Here is a 19,342-nt window from a genome sequence, read left to right on the forward strand (position 1 = left end):
TGGATAGTTTGATTGGGATTTTACTGATAATTATAATTGCACAGTAATAAAAACTTCTGGCCACCAATTTTAGAGAAAACATAATTAGGAATCATATTCCATAGAGATTTTGGGTTATTTAAAAAATGTCTCAGCCAGTTCACTTTGAATGTAATGGTTAGAGTCGTGAAGTCTAAAAGGTTCCCACATTGACTCGTGTTCATTATCACGTTCTTTTTAACATTATGTGTATTTAGTTTTTCCACAGAAATTTAACGGCATATTCACGTTTCCTTTGGGTTCTTTTTCATTTCATTTTTGTGAGAGCCATTCATGGCTCTCACAAAAATGAAATGAAGCCATGTGTAGCATGTGGGCTAATTGTGCATTTAAGTCAAATTTAAATTAGGAAGAAATAAGGTAGGTCTCTAGGAGCTCAATTGTGAATACCAACAAAATCCAAACACAGGTAAATTTAAATAATAATTTTTGTATTTCACATAAAAAATACTTCCAATATAACAAAACAATAAGTTCAAACAACCAACATAAATATCCTCTTAATCAGAAAACGCTTCTTGGGTCCATCAAAAAAACAAAAAAAAAGTCAATGTCTTTCAATCTGTGTTCGAATGTCTTTTTAGATCCTACCAACTTGTAGGCAGGGTAGATCTCGTAGGTTTTAGCTCGCCATCTCCATGGTGTAAGGTTCATACACAAAAAACCTGACCGCTGTGTAAATCATAAACTCGTTGTCCCGTCTTGGGCAACCAAACAATTCTGTCTCTGCAACATACAATGTTTATGATAAGTGGGAGGAGTTCTGATTGGTTGAAGATTTTAGCGGAGTTCAGGTGAGATTATGGAATGTTAAGAAAAATAAATTAGGGAAATAAATAAATACAAAATAAAATGAAAACCAATTAATCACAAGTTATGGAGGTTCACTGAGGTCACTCCCCTCTTAAAAGGAAAAGAAAATAGAGGGCTAATATCAAATTCAATTTAATTAACCTGGGTTACACATGTGCCAGGGAGTCGAATGCTTTGAAAATGTGATCATCATCATCATCACCTTTTCAGGGTGATGATTTGCCTAAGTGGCTCTCATATTACTCATATTCCCTTTTGTGTATGTCACCACAGTCTGGCAGTGTCTTCATATTGTCACCTTTTCTCCTTTGTCATTTTTGAACACAGGAAAACAAAAAATTCCCCTCATGTCAGATTTAAAATCTGCTGGAGTATCCACAATCTCTTGACTCCCTCGCATCTGACACTGGTGTCCACCATGTTCTCTGTACTGAGGCAACGAGCAAAGGATGATGAGGATGCATGAGGTGATGGTAGATGTCAGTGTAGTTCAAACATTTCCATTTATAAAATTGAATACTATAAGCCTTGATTATAATACCATTAGACAATACTGTTATAATAAATATAACATAATAATACTAATATAATACTGTATTCAGAATTGATGCAAATTAAAAAGCAAATGCAACAACTGAAACACACCGCAATGGAAACAAGCATGCTTCCAAAAGCCAAATTCAATGTTTAGCAGCCCCAGGACGTGTAAGAGGGAGCTAAGTACCCCAGAGATGCCCTGACAAAATCCAGGCTGGACCCGCTTTCTTCTTTTGGCTGTACTTGTAAAATTACTCTCTGATGTCAAACTGCCGTTAGTAAATAGTGCCATAAAGTAGTTTTGTCACAAAACCAACATTTTGACTTGCCTACGGAATCCAAGTTAGGTATCGAAATACTTGATACTGAAACAAAGCTTGAAACTAATACAATACTAGTTAGATGCCTGACACCTTTTTGATCAAGTGTCCACAAGGGTTTGTCACATTTTAGAATTCACAGTTTAACAATCATAAATATAAAAATAATCTGACACTTTAGATCCACCATACAAGAAGAGATTTAAAACATAAGGTAGTAGGCCTGTACAAAGCATTTTTGGAAATCAAATGTTCTAATATGCTTGTCGTGATATTCACGATGCCGTGTGGGGTTGATATGGACACTCTACTAATACACAACTGTTGCATACTCATTAAACATAATTCAGAACTTATTTTACTTCTAAAACTTCTCTGATACTAAAACTAGTGATTTATTCATATCACTATTATTCATTACAGTGCTAATTTAGAGTTTTCTTAGGTATGTTGGTAGTCACTGGAATGACAGATATAAAGACAACAGGGAGAATAAATCCCCAATCTACTTATTTCATCAGATTTAATGTACATGTAACATCAACATGTGACAAGCAGTAATGTGTTTTTACATATGTCAAGAGTACAAGCAATAAACATCATCCAGTTAGCATAATCAAACTTCAAATATATACATTCAATTATATATATATATATAAATAAAAAATCAAATACAAGTCATTTCCATTGAGACATTCTCAAGCCTAAACTGTTCTGTTTCATGAGGTCAGACGTTGCCAACTCAGTTGAAACGGACACCTATAGTGACATTAAATAACTGAATATAAACTGTATCATGCATAAAAAAGGAGCAAAAACACAAATGAAGCATCCAAGTGTAATACATCAGTGTGGGTTTCTGGGATACAGAACGGTATGTTACATTTCCTACTAGAGATCACAGAGCTATAATTGGCTCAGGGTTTTCTACCTCTGCATTTTCTATCAGTTTGTTGGTGTCAACAACATCAGGCTGCGATCTTTCACTGCCAAAGTAGAGTGGATTATCAAAAGTTGGTAAGGCTCGAGGGGCCTTCTTGTAGAGGAAGAATGCAAAAGCCATCAGTGTAGAAGTGATAGTAATGATCAGCACCACTATCAAACTGGTGTGGACCCGACTGCGGGGGTCCTGACCTTCAATAGGCTCTGCAGGAATAACAGCAAGTCAATGTTGATCAGACAAAACTTGTATTCTCTTTCTTAAGATTTAGTAAATGCACTTGTGACATTCAATTTTATATTTCACTTAAAGGCAGGGTTGGTAATTTTCTCCTGATACATTTTTTAAAAGATTTTGGTTGAAATTGTCTTTAGGTCCTGACAGACACGAGCCAACACTCAAAGCATGAGCTGAGCTCCACTTCTGGGCCAATGGCGCTTGTGCATGTAAGTGAGGGGCGTGGCGTGACAGAGGGGAGGGGGTGGGTGCAGACGCAGCACTGAGGGAACGCTACTTTCAAAATCATGCAAGTTTTTGAAAAGTATCAACCCTGCCTTTAAATGTTTTCAATATTGTATTACACTTAACTTTATTGAATTATTTATATAATTCAATAAAATGAGACAGGTGCAACTTACCAGCTTTTGATCCTGGATCTTGAGGTGTCACTGTTAGATAAAGAAGAATAAAGAACATTATTAACATATAGCAATAAGTTATTTTTTAAATCAGGGATCTGTCAATCTTTCAGCATTTTAAAGATTGACCTCTCCTCTATATACGAACAAATTGTGTTAGAGGTACCAGAACTTCACTGTTGTAATTTTTACTTCATATGTTTTAAGCACATGAAAACTTTTGAATTAGATTGAAACCTGATGATCTATTGCAATACTGAACACATTAACAAGCTACATTTAGTTGGCTGAATCTAAAGAGCGAGCATACGTTTAATCTACATGTGTGATATCACTACCTTTTGGTGTTTCACAGATGTATCCTCGGTCGTGCCATCTCCGACCCGTCCTCCAAGCGCCATCTGATGCTCCGATCTCTCCATAGTCATTTTCAGGCTCATCAGGGCCCCAGTTTGTGTAGTCCATGACTGTTTTATCCAACCACAACCATTTCCCTAATAGCGTACAGAAAGTCTGTTTGTTAATATTTTCACTATAATAGTTTGCCAAATAACTGTTGGAGAAAAAAAGAATGGGTATTGTCTGGTTACCACAATCTAAGTACTGTATGAAGGTTTTTTTGAAGTTCTTTGTTTTCTTCCTTTTGATTCTCTTTTTTTAACAAGACAACAGGTTTGTTGTTTTGGCGATGAAAGTTGATATTGGTTATGAACTAACTTTACAGCAACTTTTTGGTTTTCAAGAAGAGAAAAAAAGAATACCTTTATGAGTCTTAAACAGGCCAACCCAGAAAGCACTGACGCTGTCTTGAAATATTTCAACATTGCTTTTAATGAACTGTTGCTCTTCAGGGTCTTCGATACTAGCCAGGATTCCACCTACACCAAACAAACAAAAAACAAAGTCTGGTTGTAACAACTACAAAAACACATTTTTGATTCTGTTCATACATTTTCAATGGCATAAGTAAACTACACAGCATCCAGCCAATTTTCTCTAAAAATGTCTCTTACCGTGCCGTACACAGCTACTCGCTGCATCTGCCCATTCAATTTCTTCTGTCATGAACAAATAACAATGACCCTTAAACGGCAGCCAGGAAGCAGTCTGCTGGTATTCCACTGTCGTGTCTTCTGGGCAAACTCCCGGGAATATGGTTGACTGTGTTGGTGGAACATCTGTGAATGGCAGAGACAGTTAGTAGTGGATCGCCTGATAACAAAATGACTGAGTTGAAACAGTTATCCATATTGTTTAATTTTAACTAGTATATCAAAGGGTCTGGTATAATGATGACATCACTAATTGGCAAAATTTTAAATCATTTTGATGTAGTCAGATGCAGCGCAAGCTAGCTGTCAAGTCAAGTGTGATTCATTTGTAACAATTTTATGGTATCAAAGTAAGAGATATGCTGGAGGAGAAGAAATTGTCATGTGTAAAAATATGTTGAGTGTTGGTGTAGCTGCAGCTTCTCTCTCTCTTGCTCTGCTGATTGTTAATAACGATGAGTTATATCCAAACACTGAAGATACAGTGCACATGTAATGCACAGTCCCCTTTACTCACAGTATGAACAGTATGAGCAGTCAGAAAACAGACATCCACTAAATGAACAGTCAGCTTATGTTACGCGATAAACTTTGGTTACTTTGGTTTGTGTAGATTAAAGCAAATGTATTATTCACAGATGGATGTTTGCTTGAGGTTATGTTGTAAAAAGTGGCGGTTTGGGAAACAGGATCTGTGTGTTAAAGCTAGTATAGACTATAAAATAAAATAGTATACTATGCCTAGTCAGCGTGAGCTTCAACATTAATTACATAGATTTTTTGTTGACTACTGAGGAACTTAAAAAAAATAATTTAGAGGTATTAAACATTCGTAGCTTTGAACAATGCTAAATTAGGTTTCATGGAATTTGCATTGTATTCAAAATGTTGCTCTCCAAGGAGTTATAACATAACATTTAAAAGATTGTACATTTTTGTTTGAGGTTTCTATAAAAAAATATCAGTTTCAGTCTCAGGCAAAGGCTTTATTCCGGTAATTATAGAACAATGCAAGATGCCAGATTTGTTCATATAAATAAATAAAATCAAGTAAATTGCAGCAGTTATAGTATAACAACTTGACAATAAACAATTGTGCTCATTTACAAAGCTCGCTCACAAACATACCTATAGACTGCATGCAAACACTGTTCATGGTCTGATTGCAAAGAGCCGTTTTCCATTGTCCATCCACATCCACATACACACAAGGGAGACCTGTCCTTGGTTCACCTTCAGCCCAGCTGGCAAAGTTGAGGTGCCAGCCATCAATGTATTTAAAGTAACCACCGGTCTGAAAGCAAGAATAGCTTGTTGCAAATATACATTTTAATTTAACATGCTACTGATTAATAATCTAAATGACTCTTTAGCAATATATTATTAATTAGATTGAACATTTTCCAAATCTACATAAAAACAAATGTGGTTAGCTGATTGAGAGGTTTCTTTATTGCCATGGGAAAAAAAATAGATGGACATAAATGTGTCGTTCATAAGTGTATACCCAAATAATATCTGAACTGAAGTTCTTGCACATAATTCTTGCACTGATTGTCAGACTACATGGCAGTAACTACTCCTTAATACTCACAATCTAATCTATCAAATTTCTGTCCTGTAAGATAGCGGCTATGGGCTGTCACTTTTGTAAGTAATACTGGAGAAATCACAAATTGTTAACACTTTATATGATACATAAATCACACACAGTGTTTTTTTTGTTTTTTTCGTTTTGCCGATCAGAAAAAAAAAAAGATCTGTGACAAAGATCTGTGATCCGATCTGAACCATGAGATTTGTGATCCGTTGCCACTAGTAAATAATCTGTTAACAGAAAGACCTAAATAGACATTCTTGTAGTCATTTCCTGGGAGGTTTAAACATGGCTCAATTTTTATGTTTTAATTTTCCTCGGAACTTAGTTTAGGGCAATTTCATGGTAACACCAGATGATTGTAGACTTTTACCTGCTCTTTGTTCAGTCCAATCCAAAGAGGAGTTTTAAGATTCATCGATTGCAGCTCGACATAGGCCTGTGTCCAATCTCTCCGCAGACTAGCCAGGTTGGCCTTGTCTCCTTCACAATGTTTCTTAGCATCTTCCCAGGTTAGATTTTTAGTCACAACCTTAATGCTGTCATTTCCCAGTGATAGGTAAGTGGTTGGAATGGCTGGTACTGGTAGGGGATGGATATTTGGATCTGTTGAGAGAAGAGATAAAGTAGATGAGAGATGAACTTTGTTTTCTAATATTAAGGGGAAGTTTATAGTCACAGGATTTGCAGATTCTTTTTGTATAAATTGGCATAATTTTTACAAGTTCTATCTTTATATTGACACTTTTATGCTGCTGTCTTGGCCAGGACTCTCTTGAAGAAGAGATCTTTTATCTCAATGAGAATATTTTTTCTCAAACAATCAAGATTACATCAAATATTACTGACAACAATGTATTGCAGATCATAATCTCAACCCAGTGACTAAATTGTTTAATTAGCATTTACTAGCTTACGTTAGCTAAATATATACATTTTTCTGTAGCTCTAGTCTTATATAAGAAAGGAAAACTAAGTTATTCATTCACATTCTATTTAGTCTTCCTCATTCAAACTGGACAAATGACCCCATCTTGTGACCAGAAACCTTTTTTTGTTTTTGTACATAGGCTATGTATGAATGGTACTTAAAGGAGGTATTACATGATACATTTTTAATCCATATAGAGAAAAATAAATTAGAGAAAAAGAATGAACTCACCAAGACTGCGATGACACATAAATCCATTGGTGTCATTGCAGGACTTGATATACCATTTACCAATGCCAAGAGAAGGATTCCCTGACATCACAACACACTGTTCCTGGGGAAAGAATTTTAGAGTTGGTACTATTTCTTTTTTTTCTCTCAGTACGACATGGCAGTTTCAAACTAATGCTGACTTGTTTCAACTTGTTAATGACTGATTAAGTGATAAATTGGCTCAATGACTAACTCTTCAAGGTTTGTAAGCAAGCGACTAACATTTGTTCCTTGATGAAAAAAACTTAAAAGTATCATTTGTTTTTTTAAAATGGATATTGAAATTGTTACCTCATTCCATCTTTGATAAAAGGTCCCTTGACGACGGGTATGTTTCTAAGAACAGAGAATGGTTATTTTTAGCATGTGCATTAAAAATATATATATTTCATACATTCTTTTTTGTATTAAACGAGTAACTAAACACCAAGCAAAAGATCAGAGCTCTGTACTGACTTACTGAAAATCTGCCTTAAGCACGGACCTCACCCACTGATACTGATCATCATTAACACTTTGATAACGCAGCATCAAGATGAGCAGTTTAACCAGTAGAGGTCAGCAAAAAACAGATGTTTAGTTGGTGTTAAGCTACTCTTCATTTTTTTTTCTATTGCATTACTTCACATTGAATTGCTTCACTGTAAACACAGTATATCGATTCCAAATTGTGTGTACTCACAGAATAGCCCCAGTTTGTGTATTTCCTTTTCTTCCCATCAGTCCAAAAATATCCATCCTGATTTAAACTATTTAAACCAATCCAGACGTCTCCAGAGGCTAGTTCAGCCACTCTGGTGATTAAAAACGCTGAGCATTGGAAAAAGAAGAACAGACATTATTTGTTTGTCTGCCAAATTTCAATAGCAAAAGACAATAGCAAAAATTACATTTAAATACAAAAATCATTTTACAAGATAATGCATGAGCATCTGATTTGTTGTTTCATCACAGATGATACATTCAGATGTCTCTATATTGTTGTACACATAGTTGTGTATGTTTATGTTAACAGAGGGGGATAGTAGAACAGACCTTGTTCACGCCTTGTAGGAACTGAGACTAAACTGCCTCCCATGATGATGCATTGCCCTCTTGCTTCTTCCCAGGTGGTTTTCCGATTACTCATACTGTAACACTACAGGTAAGAAATACAATGAACATTTTTCACCATAGAGAAAAACTTTTTCTTTTGATGTCATCTGATGTGCTTTTTAAATAATCTTTATTCCTATTCGTCCACCACACTTTGTATATTGTATCGAATCCATTTGTTTTATAGCCTATAGTGACTCTTAATTATCAAAAGAAAGCTATACTGTAATCACGTTGTGTGAGGAATTTTAAATGAAAAAAGCTTCAAATAAATACATCAACTTTGTTTATTTCTGTGATAACATTATCTACGTTCTTTTATCTGTTAAACATGGGATTTCATTTCTTTGCTCAGTTTTTAGATTGAATTTGGTCATTCCTTTTAATTTCTTTCAATTTTTTATTAACTGAATTTATTTTGTAGTTTTCTTAACTTTCACTTTATTTCACTAAATATATCAATATAGAGATTTTTTTTTTTTGCTCTGAAGGTCTTATCTCATTTTATCTCATTTTTTGAAGGTAGACAGTTATTTCTGACCTTTGAGTCAAATTTGGTCCACTTCATCGGGCAGCCACCTTTAGGAGCAGGTGTGGGGATAGCAGTAGTGTTGGCAGGTGCTGAGTTTCCTCGTTTACAAATGAAGGAGTACTCCTGCCCACAATTACAAGTTTGCCAGAAGCCTGAATTCAAGACAGAGGTGGAAAAAAAAAACCCACAAACAACATCAACATTTTAACCATCAGGAAATGGAATTAACATTTTCTTTAGAGCAGCACATCAACAACACAAAACAATTCTACAATTCATTTAGCAGATGCTTTGATCCAATCGACTTACATCAGAGAGTAAGTACAACACAAGCAAGAATCTAGAGAGGAGGAAGGAACGTCACTAAGTGCAAACGAACAGCTTTAAGTCTGATTGGACACACAGGTGCTGACAGGCGGCACACAGAGGCATCAAAACAGGCATCTAAACATTGTCCACTACATAGTATTTGCTCTTTGGTTTTGAGTGCATTTTCTAGATTACTCACCCATGTAATAGGTCATTGCCACACAGTTCTGATCGTAGCTATTGGCATTAGGTTGATTTTCATCCCACTTTTGTATCCCCACTGGAGACCCATCCATAAACCTTAAAGCACACAAAGTTTGGCTTAATTATAAAGTTTACAATGTCAACAATAATCCCTTTGACGTTGGGCTTTTTTATCTGTCTCATCTGTTATATGTTTTTTTATGATAAACAAAAGGAGTTCAAAGAAGTTCAAAGAAATTAAATCCAGAAACATTGAATGATTGTTTGTTTACCTTTTTAAGAGTAGTCAGTATTGGTTTGTAGACAATGGATAGTGTCAAAGGTCAATGCTTGTGCTCTAATAGCGTCAACAATGTTTAGCCCTGTTGAAGTTGCATGTTGGATTGAAAGTTATCTACATAACCTTGACCAAACGATATGAGCTTTGCACTTTCCTCTTCCCTATGTACAAATAGATCCAACAAACAAATCAGTTGTGGTATGCAACCAGTCTCTCTACTGTACACCATCAATACTTTAAAAATATGTAGGTTTTCAACTGACAGTTTCCCTTTATCAATGCTGGCTTTACATAAATGTGCATGGCATTTATCAGTACTCACCAGTAAGATCCATCAAGCTCCACTGTCAAACCTATATAAAAGTGACCATAGCTTCTGGAAATCTGTGAACACAAATGTGCTTTTACTACTAATTTCTAGTTAATAAATGGTCTGCTAGTTAACAATGATAAAACATTTGAAACAAACAAAAAACCTACCTGTTTCCAAATAAAGGTATTTTCCTCTTTGCTGGTGATGGATACGAGGTCACCATGCCTCTGCTGACAGTAGTGTTGAGCATCCTCCATGGACATTTGATTTCTGTTAATAAAATACTGGTTTCCTCTCCAACCAAGCCAACCATCGTGAGAGGTAGTGAAGTCTGAAAAAAGTATTAGTATTTGTTAAGATGCAACTTAAAGTTTTTTTTGTCTCTTTTCTGTTATAGTAAAGCAATATGTGCTAACTCCCAGAAAAAAAGTTAAAAAAAAAAAAAATCAAACCGATTTTGACAGTCAGTTGGTAGTGATTTTTTAAATAAACCATATCTAAAACCTGCTCAATAGTTCAATAATTAAAACTGTGGAAAATGTAGAATTACGGAAAAACCATACACACTGCTATTTCAGGCTTTTTCGGACCCGATTTTTAAAAGAAACTTTATTGACAATTGTCAATGCTCCTTCCTGATGTAACACGTAGAGTCTGATAAATTGTCAGCGTTGGTTTTGTAACTTACCCACTACGGTGTTATTTGGAGGTGGTTTTGGAGTCAATCCTGTGAGGGCACACAAAATTTTAAATTTCTTGTTTGGGAAAAAAAAAGCTGATAAATCTTTTTAATCATTCTCCCAATCTCTGCTTTAGCTCCATACTGTGGGAAACTGTAAAAAGAAGAACTATCATGGTTGAATAGACAGAATTTGAGTGGTCAATAAGAAAATGTATTGTCAAAAGTTAAATGGATAATAGTATCTTGTTGGGCTGCATGATGACAGAAAAAACTGACATCCATATCTTTTCTTTCTGCGATACCAGATAAATCCAGTTTGTTTTATGGACATATACAACTTTTAATTAACAACCTTTTTTTTTTCATCTGATAGAAAAAACCCTCATTCTTTCACTACGCCATACAGTTGATCAAAGTAAACAATCAACACCATATGCTCCATAGGTAGTCCTGAGTTTAGAAGCGTAACTTGTCCTGATGTAGCATTTTCCATTTCAGAAGTATTTTCTGTTGAAGAACATTTCTATGGAAAACTTGTGAAGCAAAAAAGGCTTTAGGGAAGCCATATATATGATCAATAGAATCTTAGACATAGGAGCAGAGCAGTCATGTTAAACTTACGTAAACATCACTATAGCAAACATAGGAACGTGACTATGATAATCGGTCAACAATGTGATGTTTTGACCATCCCTGTCTAACCTTCTGAAAACTAAGGGGAAGAGAAAACTCCCCAACACAAGCCGTCATTTGAAGTTATCAGTACCTGCTCGGATCTGACACATCCAGTCATTGTAACTCTCACAGTTCGCGTCGTTCCAAGATCCAGGCTCATCCCAGTGATAGATTCTGAATTCAGCACATGATTCATCATTGTTATGATTGTTTGGCTCTCCTTCCTGCCAGTGCTGGAAATTTAACTGCGAACAAAAAGGAGGAATAAAAGATTCAGATAGAACTTTAATATCAAAAAAAGGATATTGAAATATTTGGTATTTAACATAATACATTTAACTAACCGCAGTTCCATCACTCCATGTAAAGCCGGAGCCTGAGTCGGGAATATGGAGTCCAATCCAGGCTTTTCCATGACTGCTGACACACATCACATAGATTACTAATCCCTCCCCCTCTTATTTGAAATTGATAAAATAAAGATTTTGCCAAGTTTGTCTCTTGTCTAATGCTGCGCTGAATTTCTATTATGTCTAAACTTTTATGTACTGGTTGGTTAGTATGGAAGCGTCGTCACAACCCTGTTTTACAACAATACGCTTGAACATTTTGTGCCATAGCCACTAGCCAGGGCAATTCTGTGTCTCAATGCACCAGCTTTTAGTGTGTTATAATTCACTGATATATCTAATAATGTATGTCATCTTAAATCCTACAGGAACAATGTTTTGTAGATGGTGTTTAACCAGCTCGTACCCTCCCACTCGTAGCTCTGATTCACTGTGGATGCTGAGCAGGTCACCTCCGATGGCCCTGCAGTAATCCCTGGCTTCATACCAGGTCTTCTCATCTGAACGAGGCCCTGTAAAAAACTTGAATACAAGACGAGAGGTAAAGATATGGTTAAAAAGGGGACCAAATACATACAGCAGTACATTACACGTTTTTTGGACATTTTTAATAGTTTTTTAAAATCCTGGCCATTAAAGGGCTGCATCATAGTTCATTTGAAGTCATGTTTCTAAAAGTATTAATGGGGAAGACTTGATCCATCAAGGCACAATTTGTTTTGACCTCTTCATGGACTTTGATGAAAGTGAGAAAAATATTGAATCCTGACATTTGCTTTTCAGTCTCAGGATCCAGAGCACTCACTGTATATATCAATACACTTACTTACTGTATGTATATATAAAAAGGGACACAATCACCTGCACGTTTAGGAACTATTACAAATGAATGCCTAAACAGTCCTTAATTACATGAAGTGACAACATTCCCTGTATTAAATAATATGGTTCTTTTGAAAAACGTACAAGCCATGATGTTGTCCCATTTGTCATGAATATTTATATTTGCGATAAGAAATATTGTAACTAGGATCCTCAGTTGGTGTGTTTGGATTATTTGAACTGCCCACAGTAGACTATCGGATCATGTTTAACACATTGCAGTAAGTGTAGCTAGACTCCCGCTGCGCCTCTTGAGCTGTTGACAGCAAATAAAATGTTTGATTTGTGTTGCGTTAAAAGGGATGATCTCAGGCTGTACCTTAGAACAGACACTTCTTGTTCCAACTCGAACCCAGCCCTCTTCACACTTGGGAGGAGATTGAGTTGGTGGTGCAGAGGTTAAAACTGCTCCCTCTGCCAGGTGTTTGCAGATGTGTTTCTCCCTGTTGGCGCAGGGCAGCAGATCCCAGAGGCCAGCCAAAGTCCCAGTTGTCATTGCTACGCAGCCCTGTTGGTAGCCTTGAGTTTTCAAAGGGGTAAAAAAAATTCAATATTAATTTTTAAGAATTAGTTTGATTCCTTCATGTTCAATATTGTATTTGTCTTCATACCTGGCATGTCAGTGTTCCAGTGAGTATAACTGACCAGGACATTGTTGGTCCACACAAACTCATCAATGTTCTTCTGGTTTGAGAGCCCCAGCCAGAAGTGTTTTTCCGATCTCAGCCCCACCAGGCTGACAAGGAATGCATTATCCACCCTGGGAATATTTACAGAAGCTCATAGATTATGTTTTGTCTCCTTGAAAAGTGTAGATTATTCTCCACAGTGCATGCACAAATATCTGCTACTAAATAAATCCGATCTTCTCACCCATTTGAAACATCAGCTAAGTAGGAGTCTTTGCTTTTGCAGTCCTCCTTTGCTTCATCGAAGGTCATCGTCTCTGTTCCTACAAAGTAGCAGTAGGAGCCATGTCTTTTCCAACCCTGTGGAAAACCAAGCACTGATTTAAATGGGGGAGTTATGATTTAGATGCACATTGATTTTAGTGTTTGTCTTATTTCCTAATCAAGTTGCTTCATGTGCAAAATATGTAGTGTTAAATTGGATCACATAAAACAGAAAGTTGGCCGATCTCTTTCTAAATCTTATTTTAAACCTATTTATCTACTTCATTGTTGGTTTCAATCATGCAGCCTGATAAGCCCAGATTCCTTTGAATGTAAATGTAATTCTACTTACAGCTTTGCAGCCTCTGTCCAGCTCTACTTCCTCTGCGGGGCGCTCGGTTTCACTTTGCTTCATACAAATAAAGCCATGTGTCTCATCACACCAACGATCTGCCCAGTTTCCATTCTGAAAGAAAAAGCTGTTTAATATTCCTGCTTTTACACTAAATTGCTAGACTGCAAATTGTCGTCTGTGAAGTTCTTTAATTTCGTAAAAAATAAAGAAAAAAAAGGCTAATCATAGAAAAACAAGAAAGATAAAAGTTTTGTGCAAACCAATTTTTTCCCCATTGAACTATGCATATTGTTGGACTTCTAACGTATTTTTATGCCATCTTATGTGATTTATTTCTTATATAAAGACGCAAAACCTTTCACGAAAGCAAGGAGCCCCACAAGGCTCAGGTTTGAAATTCACATTGTTCACAAATCGAATTATCATCGAAAAGCCAACAGCTTTTTATCTTTTTCTTTGGGGGGGGGGGGGGAGCCTTCGGGGGCTCAGTACAAGTAGTGATTCAAACTTGTACATTTTGTTCCGACTGAACAAGAGTTTCGAACTGAGAAAGCTTTGATAAACACATGAAAAAAAGTTCCTCACTCTTTTGTACCCAATTTTAAGATCAAATCTGTGCAAATCATATAACTTGCACGTGAAACAACCGAACCTGACAGTGCTCCATACCTCTCCTCTGATAAGGACACAGTCATCTGCATCAGTGGAGGCAGCAGGTTTCCCAAACTCCCAGCTGGTGAAGGTAACAGCAGAGTGGTCACTCCAGTCAAACAGCCCCTCTGTCCTCACGTCATTCAGTCCAATCCAAAGCTCATCGATTGATGCTGCAGACATGGACAGTGATGAATACACCTGACCATTTGCTAAAACGTTGCACAGCTACCACGCTCCATCCACAAAGATGACAGGAGTTATTGATACCACCTAAAACTGATTAATACAGACCAATGCAAACTTAATTTAAGCCATAATAAATATATTTCTCATTTGTATTTTTTATTCTTCAAAGGTTTCTTGAGAATGCTTTGAGGATGATTTTAAAAGTCTCATTTTTTCCAAAGGGTCTGCTGGATGAAACGTGACAACAGCAAACTGTAGGTGAGAATATGGCAACTTGTTCTGATAAATGGTTTAGATGTGAATCCCTGAGTTACATTCTTATATCAGTGTACAGTAAAAACAGAGCATTACAGGCTTACTCTTGGAAGAAGTTTGCACTGTGACTGTTTTGTCTTCACGTACCGTATCCAAGTTGTGAGATGACAAAGCTTTGGTCCTCCACATGGTAGATGCTAACTAGGTCTCCTCCTTCTTTGCGACACCCTTTTTGAGCGCCAGACCACGTTTGAGCTTGACGTATAAGTTGGAAGCAGTGGCCATTGTAGGGAATCCAAGGGCTTGGACAGAATCCTTGCTCAACTAGCGATGAAAAGAACCAAGATATCAGGGATTGAATGGGTGATATTAAACACTAAATCCTCTATATAAATTAAACCACACAGTGGTCAGAGGAAGGTAGAGTTGAATTAAGGTAAATATTTGTCTTTACTTTGTGGAGGACTTGGTGATGTCCCATCTTTGTAGCAGATGTACCCTAGTTTTTTGACACAAGATGAACTTTGCCAAGTGTGCTGCCCAGCAGAGTCAAGAAACGCACAGTTGTGCCCTGGATTAGGGAGAGGATGTCCTGGAAAACAAAATGTTTACGTGTGAGATTCCTTCTTATTTTTTTACACTCACTGTTTTAACCCCTGTTATATACATGCTATCCCATGATCCACTGTTAGTGTAAAAAACCTGATAATGATTGCTATCAGCAGATTTCTTTTATGTAGCTGTCCTTAAACATTAGGCAGGGATTGTATTTGTACATTTTGGAAAAGCTAAAATCCAATCTTGTTGTTACTTCTATTACTTTATTCAGGTTACAATTTTGCAAACTAATAAAAGAGTCAACTAACAGCTGTTTTTGCTAAATGCTTTAGATGAATGATTCCTGTTTCTTTCGAGAAATTGTAAACTCACCTGCACTCCATCTCAGATAACGGAAGGGCTTGGCATCAGACCACTGCCAGCCATGCTCTGGGTTCAGGACCAGTCCAATCCAAAGTTTGTGTTTCCCAGATGCCAATAGTGCTGTGTGTTTACGTGTGTTTTTATGGTTGACAGGGACAGAAAAAAAAAGGGAAAAGGACAGAGTAAGAAGTTGTTCCTCTTTACCAAATTGTTCCTCTTTTTCATTGCTTAGGAAGAAGTCGAGAAGAAGACCAACAACCACATGGAAACACAAGGGTGACAGTATACTGAGTAGGAAAATGGTGAAAGTTTACCTTTCCAGAACAGTGGTAAATGTATCTGTACCGTGGTGTCGATACTTAGTAACATGAGGATTATAGACTAGACACTTAAGCCAGTCCTATAGTTTCAGATTTAAAACCAAAGTGCAAATGATTTATAGTTCTCTTGAACAAAACAGATTGCACAGTCTCTCCTCTTTACTCACAGTGTCACAGTGATCCTATGACTCTCACTTTAGGGAGAGAATTCATTGCTCACACAGTTCTTGAGCGCTTTCTCTTAAAAGAACTGGTGAATATACGATAATACTTATAAGGTAACTGCAAGTAAAGACATTTCTGATCTCTTGTTTTTTTTGTTGTCTTTATCTTACAGAGCTCCAAGTTCTATCCTAATATTTTTTGCCTAAGAATATTTTCTCTTTTTGGGGCAGCGGTGGCCTGGGGGTTAATTTACGAGCCCCATGTACAGAGGGTAGAGTCTTCAAAGCGACAGCCCAGGTTCAAATCCGACCTTTGCCCTCCCCCCCCCCCCCCCTCTCTCTCTCTCTCCCTGATTTCTGACTCCATTCACTGTCCTGTGTCTCTCATAAAGACGTAAAAAGCCCCAAAGTAAATCTTGAAAACAAACAAAACAACAAAAAACAATACTTCCCCTTTTAGAAAGAAGCCATGCTAAAATCACAGATGTTGCTGAAGCTAAAAGACATGTACTTTTTTTCCATGTAACAGTACAGTAGTGTATGTCATAGAGGAAACTTCCATAATATAGAAAATAATAATCAATCAAAGTTAAATATTGAAGACATTAAAATATATTATATTTCATTATTATGTTATGATACAATATATGCCTTTGGAATTAAAAACAGCTGTTTGTTTGGATCAAAACATTTTCATTTAATGATAAAACCTTTTATGTTTATTTGTGTCAGTACCACAAAATCTCCACCCGGTGGCAGCTTACCTGCGATGAAAGCCTGCTCATTGGGATCCACCACACTGAGCAGGGCCGCCCCCTGCTGTTTGCAGCTGGTTTCAGCCTGCGACCTGGTCAGGACTGACTGTGTGTTGAGCTGATAATACGCTCCTGTTATCAGGTTTCTGGTCCAATGGTCTGTGTCTTTGTACCAAAAAAAAGGAAATGTCAAACAAAATTATTCAGCCACTCAGAACATGAACTTACAAGTACATCCAAGCTTCACATGATTCCTTTTTTATTGTTGTGGGAATTAGATCTTAAGTGCAGTACTCACTTGAAGTCGGACAGTATCCCCACTGATCGTTTTCATATCTTGTTCCAACTGCACACCAAGCACGCTTAGTTGAGGAGTCGTAAGTAGTACAGTCTCCAAACCAGCGGTCTTTGTACTGGAAGGGAAACATGCAGATCTTACCGAACCCATTCCCCTCAATGGTGTAGAATTCTGAAAGGGAAGAAAAGAAGACCAGAATAAATCATGTTAAATTTAACTGTTAAATATAAAAAACGTTGCAAATATTTATTCGTTTAACCTTGTAGTCTTTGTCAATGGGTGTTTGTGAAATTAATAGAGATAATAATCAAATCTATATGACCGCCAGTAGCCAAAGCATATCTGTTCTGAAGATTAATAGCTCATTTATTGTGATCTTCTGCCTTTCCAACCTCTCCAAAAGGCTTTAAACACCAGGGGGTTGATTTTATACTGTACCTCTGTATGTTCTTGTGCAAGCACTGCTGGACGTCCCTGTGATAGTGAAGTGACTGTTCGGCCCCGGAGATTTGGTGAGACCAATGGATTCATCTGTATTGGCAGCAATGTAAAAATCTGTGCCTTTGAGGGCAAGCTGTGTTTGGTTCTTGCATTCCCACTTTTGGAGGACACTCTTGTCGTCACAGTCGTAGAGATTTACTTCACTCCCCACACTTTTGCCCTGCGCTCCGATGCACTTTTTGTTTGAGATAGAAAAAAGCCGATCGCCCGTCGTCCAGCGCACCTCCAAGCAGCGACTCGATCTTTTCAGCAAACAAACGCCATTAGCTCTGTTAGTGAGAGAGAATGAAGCATCTGCAGAGACAAAGGGATCAAATGTTCACAACATGCCAAATGAAGTTATATTTTTGTAAATGTGTACGTTTTTAATTGATTACCATTTCGATTTTTGATTTAAATAGACAAAACCTTGTATTTATAGAACACAATATAAAACTATATAAAGATTGATGAAGCCTGTCTTTTTTTTTATGTATGAAGGTTGCTGGTCCTCACATCAATATCAATGCAAATTAAAAGCTAACAAACACCAAACATGAAATGTCATATATAAAAGCTTCAATGCATACTGTACCATTTGTTGTTGTGCACTGAGCTGTTGTGATGAAGAGCACAAAGGCTGCTAGAGTTATCCTTTGGGTCAGCATTCCTCTGATAAGTCTTAGAGCAGCAGGCATGCTCCATGCATTGCAAGTAGAAGACTTATGAGCATGAACATGAAAAAGAGACAATCTTATTACTACTGATGCTGTCAGGTTTTTTTTCTTTTCGTTGAGAAAGTGTCATGTAGCAGATTGACACATTTCAACATTTTGCTACTGGTAAAAAAAAAAGGGGAGGGGAGGTTTTTAGGGGGAAGTAGGAACCAAATACACAAAACACCAACACACACTCACACACTTTCTGCCTTGCACGGATGTGACTCTCCGGAAATGGGGAAAAGAGAAAAAAAAGTGCCCCCATTCACTTCTTGTCTTGCAACAAAAACAAGAAAAAGATTTGTAAGAGATTTATGCTAGACGTGACTCATCAGAGTCAACGGTCCAGTGCAGCATTCACCAAAGGGCTCAAGACGGCCCACTCCGACTTTACTTCACAGTTCGATAGTCGATGAAAAAAACTGTGATTATATGAATATTCTGTAGGAAAAAAGACATAATTATGCACTCTTGATTTGCATGACACATCCAAGAGTTATGACTTACACTTTTTCTCCCACAGAACAATGGGAAAGGTTCTTGCAAATGCCCTTCATTGCAGATATGCCATTATCTAGGTTGGACTCTCAGGGTAAGTCATGATACGATACATTAATGTCAAGATTCAGCAACTTTGTGATAAGTTATATATCACAAAACAATCACATAATTGTTTTTTTTGTTTTTTTGTTTTTTTTTAAAGATTTATTTTTGGGCTTTTGTGCCTCTAATAAAGAGATAGGACAGTGGATAGAGCTGGAAATCAGGGAGCGAGAGTGAGGAATGACATGCAGGAAAGAAGCCACAGGCTGGTTTCGAACCTAGGCCGTCCGCTTTGAGGACTATAGCCTCCATACATGGGGCACACGCACTAACCACT

At 37.0% G+C, this 19,342-nt stretch overlaps 1 protein-coding gene across 1 annotated transcript; it reads right to left on the reverse strand.

Moving 5' to 3' along the window:
- Positions 1 to 2,215: 2,215 nt before the first annotated feature.
- On the reverse strand, positions 2,216 to 18,525 carry LOC109985026 (macrophage mannose receptor 1-like). The gene is made up of 31 exons (XM_020635239.3): positions 18,339 to 18,525; positions 17,702 to 18,058; positions 17,264 to 17,434; positions 16,975 to 17,130; positions 15,736 to 15,846; positions 15,260 to 15,397; positions 14,953 to 15,129; positions 14,380 to 14,534; positions 13,708 to 13,821; positions 13,336 to 13,451; positions 13,074 to 13,222; positions 12,782 to 12,981; positions 11,987 to 12,102; positions 11,575 to 11,647; positions 11,322 to 11,475; positions 10,562 to 10,600; positions 10,041 to 10,204; positions 9,883 to 9,944; positions 9,276 to 9,376; positions 8,777 to 8,919; positions 8,176 to 8,278; positions 7,823 to 7,950; positions 7,432 to 7,476; positions 7,099 to 7,201; positions 6,310 to 6,542; positions 5,468 to 5,633; positions 4,301 to 4,465; positions 4,049 to 4,165; positions 3,626 to 3,781; positions 3,288 to 3,317; positions 2,216 to 2,855 (listed from the first exon to the last, which is right to left on the reverse strand). Exons 1-31 carry the CDS (start codon positions 18,439 to 18,441, stop codon positions 2,608 to 2,610), a joined length of 4,293 nt encoding a protein of 1,430 aa, XP_020490895.2. The 5' UTR covers positions 18,442 to 18,525; the 3' UTR covers positions 2,216 to 2,607.
- Positions 18,526 to 19,342: the final 817 nt, after the last annotated feature.

This window comes from Labrus bergylta, chromosome 4 (assembly GCF_963930695.1).
Source record: "Labrus bergylta chromosome 4, fLabBer1.1, whole genome shotgun sequence".
Taxonomy (NCBI): Eukaryota; Metazoa; Chordata; class Actinopteri; order Labriformes; family Labridae; genus Labrus; species Labrus bergylta.

What these genes read in the sequence shown, in the direction of transcription:
- LOC109985026 (XM_020635239.3), bottom strand. Translation starts at nt 18,441, where the DNA reads ATGCCTGCTGCTCTAAGACTTATCAGAGGAATGCTGACCCAAAGGATA. An exon ending in GGACCAAATTTGACTCAAAG is followed by an intron (nt 8,279 to 8,776) that starts GTCAGAAATAAC and finishes TCTTACCTGTAG; the next exon opens with TGTTACAGTATGAGTAATCG. An exon ending in TTGGACTGAACAAAGAGCAG is followed by an intron (nt 5,634 to 6,309) that starts GTAAAAGTCTAC and finishes TCTTGCTTTCAG; the next exon opens with ACCGGTGGTTACTTTAAATA.